The 6,212-nt window shown below is 39.5% G+C and overlaps 1 protein-coding gene across 1 annotated transcript; it reads right to left on the bottom strand.

Moving 5' to 3' along the window:
- Positions 1 to 1,530: 1,530 nt before the first annotated feature.
- LOC116687846 (zinc finger protein with KRAB and SCAN domains 1) lies at positions 1,531 to 5,554 on the bottom strand. The gene is made up of 2 exons (XM_032513519.1): positions 5,171 to 5,554; positions 1,531 to 4,114 (listed from the first exon to the last, which is right to left on the bottom strand). Exons 1-2 carry the CDS (start codon positions 5,349 to 5,351, stop codon positions 3,195 to 3,197), a joined length of 1,101 nt encoding a protein of 366 aa, XP_032369410.1. The 5' UTR covers positions 5,352 to 5,554; the 3' UTR covers positions 1,531 to 3,194.
- Between the last annotated feature and the right edge of the window lie 658 nt (positions 5,555 to 6,212).

Here is a 6,212-nt window from a genome sequence, read left to right as displayed (position 1 = left end):
TGGAAACATATTGTAGTTGTTCAGAATGATTAACTGATGCATAAAGCTTGTTAGGGCTTTCAGTGACTCTCTCTTACTGATGCACTCTCTTCAAAGAAAAGAAGCTTTGAGGCTGTCATGTGTAAATACATGGTTCAGCACAAGGTTGCCTACAACCAGATATGTTGGTATTAGCATTGTCAGTCAATTCACAATGTGTAGAACTTACAAGTCTATATGATCTTATGATGGCAAAGGCAAATTCCAGTTTCCAGTTGTTCATTTAACAATCTATTCTGTATGTGCTTTTCATTTGAGTTAAACATGCAGTTGGAGAGCCGAACATTGCGTTAACCATTAACTCTTTTTGTTATCTAGAAAATTTGTCCAGGCAGATGGCAATTTTAAAAAATAATATCGTCGAGTTGCCTCATTAACTCCTTTGTCCCTCATGCCATGGAACAGGAAGGAAGGGAAGGAGTGGTTGCCACTTTTTCATTGTGCAAATAAGTAGTTAATAATCTACTTACAGTTATACCTGGACATTTTAACTGCTCTTAATTGTTAATTTATAATTTATAAAGGTCTTTTTTATAGCTAAAAGTTTATTGTTATTATTTTTATACTGTTTTTTCTATACTGTATTTTTTTTTTTAAGCTCTTTATTTTCTATTCAAGTGTTTCGTAAGCTAAAATCTGCTGCTGGAAATTCAATTTCCTTGCGAGAGTCATCCCATAAAGATCAATAAAGAAAAGTCTGAGTCTAAGTCTCTAAGTTGGAAAAACATTGTAAGGGAAAGTACCCCACCAGGTGTCGTATATATGTTAACACAAACACTTGTGGATGCCTTGCTATGAATTACTCTTTTTTTGTACATATTGTATCAACTTATTTACTGGCTGTGGGCACACGATGGGTTTGAGGATTTTAATGTGGTTTAAATATAATTGCTTTTTTTTTCTTAAAGCACAGCAGCAGGATTTAGAGTTAAAATTGAAATACTTGAAGTAAAAAAATGTTTGTTGTCAAAGGGGCTTTTTTCACCTCATACATTTTGACATGTCATATTTTGTAAAGTGCAGGTGTAACTAATACTAAAAGATGGCTCTGTTATTCATGTGTCGCAGTAAAGCTGCACATAACATAGTTCGTTTGATTTTTTGCACTTGTGCTTTTCCCACTGTGGCATGTCAAGATGTCAACTGTGAAGAAAAAAAAATTCACTAAAATAATTAAGTGATAAATATTTAAAGTTTCTTAATTTAGAAGTTTAAATTACAGGGCCTTAATGCATGCTGGCTCAATGTCACGATTTGCTGGGGCACTTGAATACAGACAGAGTCATCCTTAATGTTCTTAGTAATGCCTGAGCTTTTCCTAAAATGACAAGATAACCAGAGTCAAGTCAGTATACAACGACCTGTCTCAGAAGAGACTGGATGTTAGCCTCTGTACCTGGATGTAGGTAGATAGCACTGATAATCAGCACCATGCCATGTTAAATTCTGAAGTTTGTTCTTTTTGCATAGATTACAAGACGATTACAATGAATATTCAATTACTACTTTATTAAAAAATAACATTTAATACATAATGATACAACACTGTACATTGGAGTGTGTGCAGGGGAGCAAAGGTGTCCCAGAGAAGACTGTGAGTGAAGGGCTGCTGGTCAGCTGTGAGGACATGCCATAGTTGTCTCATGCTGCATTCATTGCGCATGAAGGGTTCACTGGTGAGCATCCCAGAGCAACAACTGAGCTCTGACACACTCTGAAGGTATCATATTTTATTTAGTTGGTCTTCTTGCAGGATGTTCAGATTTTGTTGGAATTGTTACGGTCATGTTTATTTCTGCAACACGCAGGGACAAATTCCATGAGAAAACTCACACACCCTGAGTTTCTGACTTTTATAATAGCCTTTTCAAGTCAGATATTAGTCCTCACGTTATGAATGCAGCATTAGTCCTGAGAGGAGAAAGCTGACAGTTGGGTCTACTGTGCAGAGGGGTCAGTCTAAGATGGGCAGAGGAAGTACCTGATTCTATGATACACCAAACATCACCTCTGAAAATCCACAACCACAACTGAGGCCACTCCAAAAAATGTGTCACATGTGAATGACTATTGTGGTGGAAACATAGATGAAAATACATCCTTGCAGAGTGAAACCCCTGAAAAAACACAGATAGGTTCATCTAATACTGTACGGCCCTATTATAGAGTGAATTTCTGCACCGTCTTAGAAAGATGCCATTGTGCATGTCATTAAAACAGACACAAAATTAAAAAATAAACGGTAGATCAAGACTAGTGGTATTTTACAGAATATCACATTATTTCACAAAATAGTGGAGCAGTCTCACAATAGATTGATCCATATTTCAATGTACAACATGAAGCACTGGTGATGTGAGATGGCAGTATTTAGCTCTGCACAATTTAACATCACTATAAGAAAAAAAAGGATGTTAAAATAAAGATGAAAATGGAGATAAGTGCCAGGTTAGACTTCTCCTTGTAAGTCAGTCAAGTCCACCGTTTACAGGCGCATTTTAGTGGCTTTTTGTTTACCTAAATTAATTTATCAATCATTGTTTAATTGCTACATGAAAAACTACTGGCAGTGTTAGACAGATAACACGCAGGCTTCAATGATCAGGCCATCCATTCTCTAAGTAAGAGAAAATTTCATGCACTGACTCTTAATTTTAGGTCCTAAAATAATAACTACAAAATATATGTCAAGTCTGCAGATTTTGAACTAAAGTGTAAACTTTATGGATATGAAGTGACTGGTTGATAATAAGCTGTGACTGTGTTGAACATTGTTGCATTTTTTTATGCATCTCAGTTTCAAGGCATGTGTGGAAGACTTCATCATGCTAATTATAGGATTAAGGAAAGGCTAGAAAATTCATAAAGGCTAGCTAATAACTCAGATTGTGTCTTGGAGGTTTAATACTCTGTGACAAGTACAAAATTAAGTAAATGGCATACTAAACTGGCTAATACAAAATCTATTGAGAGACTATGGCGTGGAGAAATGTCAGGTTAGATAAGAAACGTTCTCTAAGACTTGCTGAATCCCTAGTTCTTGAAAAGTTGGAAGAAAGAAAAGCCTCATTTGAATGGCAGCAATTTTAGCTTTTTGTAGGAAAGTTTCCCTTATTAATGATTCACAAACTGGGTTGTTTAACAACACACTTGCATCATTGCCCTGAGAAATATGTTCCCTCGCGGCTATGGGTCTGGAGATGCCTTTTGATTTTGTCAGAACGGCTGAAGCATTTGCCACACACAGGGCAACTGTATGGCTTTTCCCCTGTATGGATCCTCATGTGTACCTTCAAATGAGCCATCTGTGTGAAGCCCTTTCCACAAATCTGGCAACGAAATGGTTTTTCTCCTGTGTGGCTACGCTGGTGCTCCTGGAGTCTGCCAGAGGAGCTGCAGCATTTCCCGCACACTCCACAACGGTAAGGTTTTTCTCGAGTGTGCACTTGTACATGCACATGCAGGTGGCCAACATGACTAAATGCCTCACCACAAACCTTGCAGGAAAATGAAGACATGTGGCCTTGTAGGGGGGATTTTTGATGAGGGCAGTCCACAGTATTGGCTCCTTGGTTGCGCATGTGAGAGGCCTGTCCTCTGTTAGCTCCAGTTCCATTTCCTTTAGCACCAACCATCTGCCCTCCATTCTCCACCCCAATAATGTCAATGTTGTTCTCATTTGAGCAGTTTGGGTTGACTGGTGCGAGTGGCTGGGCGGTGCTGTTGGAGGAAGTAGAGCCTCTGTGGCCTCCTCCACTCTCTACCTTCACATGCCTTGAGGAGCCTCGAGATGTAGGATCCCTCTCCCTGTTCTCCACACCTTGACTCTGAGGGAGGTTGGATGTGTGCGGGCCATCCTGAGGATATTCATTTCCAACACGAGGGGGAGTAAACATGTTCTCTGGTGTGCTGCAAGAGCCATGGCCACGAAGCTGATCATCTCCTTGGTTGGCCCGGAGATCTCTTTTATCCTTAATCTGAATAGGGATACGCTCTTCATGCCCCATGCTGGGACTCCACTCACGGCGTGGATGCTCACTATCCTCCTCGTCCAACAGCGCCATGGACGGACGATCTGAAAACAACAGGAGGAAGGGGCTAAGATGAAAACCATTTACTTCATTGTAGAGCCTGACCAATGTATTTAAATATCAAAATGGACTTCCTCAACATACTAGACTTATAATAGACATAATAGCTATGGCTGAGCCACCAGATTATGTGGAAAGAGTTTCAGCAGCATTCTTTTGTAAAACACCCTTATACCAGACAACTTTTCCCATCAAAAACATGACGAGCTGAACTCACTATCCTGTTAACTTTAACTAACAGAATGATTTTAGTAGAACTATACATAGAATTGTTTCCCCAAGGAAACTGTGTAGCAGAAGTGTACCCAAATCCTGACACACCTTGTTTTATGATCAATTTAGCTACAAAATAATGGCCCCAAGTAATCAATCAAATATCAGGGAAAATCTTAAATACGTTTAATAGTCAATAATAATACTGTATGTGATGCCTAAACAAAGCATTCACTCCCTCGATCTTTCAAGTATTGTAGCTATACTACACGTCACAGTGATTGTAACTGATATTTAACAATGCACAAGAGAAAAAGACTGCAAAAAAAAAACACTTAAGCAGCAGCATGGGTCTACTCTATGTGGATATGGAGTTTTAACATTGGAGTAAACAAACACAAACACAAGGACACAACTAGTGAATAGTGTGAATTATTTTCAATGTTCACTGGTATCTGTTCCTGTCAAATACATCGTGAATTAGTACCTTGACTATGTCAAAATGCACACACTAGCAAGTATACAGACACAGCTAAATGCTAACGCGGGTGTAGGCTAGTCGGCTAACCTAGCTAGTTTGCTAACGAACAAAGGTTGCTAACGCGCTAGCCGCTTCACAACAACAGCAGCTAAAGTCAACTAGCTCGCTACCGGCTAAAGTTAACTTGTTTGGAAGTGACACAACATAATTCTGAGACTAATTATTGCATTATTACATTCGTCCTGTACGCAGTCATTCCCATTCCACTACATAATACCACCCTACAGACTCGGCAGATAGGACATAAAGGGTTGCAGCTGCACCGCTAGCTTTCAGCGGAGCTAACCTGGCCATATTTCAATTCCAGCGTCTCGCAGCCTGCGTCTCAAATGGTCGTTCTCCCGCTCCCTGATCGCTATCTCCTCCTGGAACTCCAACATCGTGTCCTCGACGGATTTGTAGATCTCCTGAGCAGCAAGCATGAGACGCTCAGTCAAAAATACGTTTAAAAACTGCAGTTTGGTCATTTTCTTGAGTTGCACGGAGCTACTGCTATCATCCAAAATGGACCAAAAAAGATGCTCGACCCAATCACGTGACCCGTAGTTATGTCTTCTTCTTCGCCTTCTTCTTCTACATCGTCCCCCAATATCTTCTGTGACCCCACTGATTCATTCAAAGAGCAGTGAGTCAGTTAGATTATGGTGCAACACCTGCTACTATAGCATATCACTGTGATAAAACAGCATACCCTAATGTTGTGAAAGTGCTAATCTATGACCTATTTATGACAACTTTTATATTGTTTGCCATATGGCTGCAAGTGGAAGTTTAACACATCAATCCAAATATCCAGTTTCATGGTTACACTTTTGGGGAAGAAACCAGTGATGCTGAGCACATAGCCTACAAATTTAAAGGCTAGCTGTTTCCTGAATATTTCCTGACAGCCTTAATGGGCCTCTAATAATCTTATCAATGGTTCTCCTTTTTGAAGGTTATCATCCTAATATAAGCACCCACTGCCAGCTTTGACATTATTGCATGAAGCCCAAACAAGGCTTTCTGCTTCTTTGTGTTGAAAATGGACCATCTAGTCCAAAATATAAACAACACAGTGGGGCATCTATATGATACACAAAAATGTGGTCTATTACAGTGGTTCCCAAAGTGGGCTCCTTGAGGGTGTTCCAGGGGGTCCACAGCAAAACAGGAAATAATTTCACTAAATGTTCACTATAATTCCAACCATAAGTAACACAATGACAGGATGTACAGTTATTTTGGTCATAGGTTTTATACACGTTTTGTATTAATACATTTAAAAACAAAGATTATATCAGATGAGGGACCCTGGGACAAATGGGGGGCCACCATGGTCTAATTTA

The sequence above is a fragment of the Etheostoma spectabile genome, chromosome 4 (assembly GCF_008692095.1).
Source record: "Etheostoma spectabile isolate EspeVRDwgs_2016 chromosome 4, UIUC_Espe_1.0, whole genome shotgun sequence".
Lineage (NCBI taxonomy): Eukaryota > Metazoa > Chordata > Actinopteri > Perciformes > Percidae > Etheostoma > Etheostoma spectabile.
Note: the sequence above shows the minus strand (reverse complement) of the source record. Positions and strands in the feature narration are given on the sequence as shown.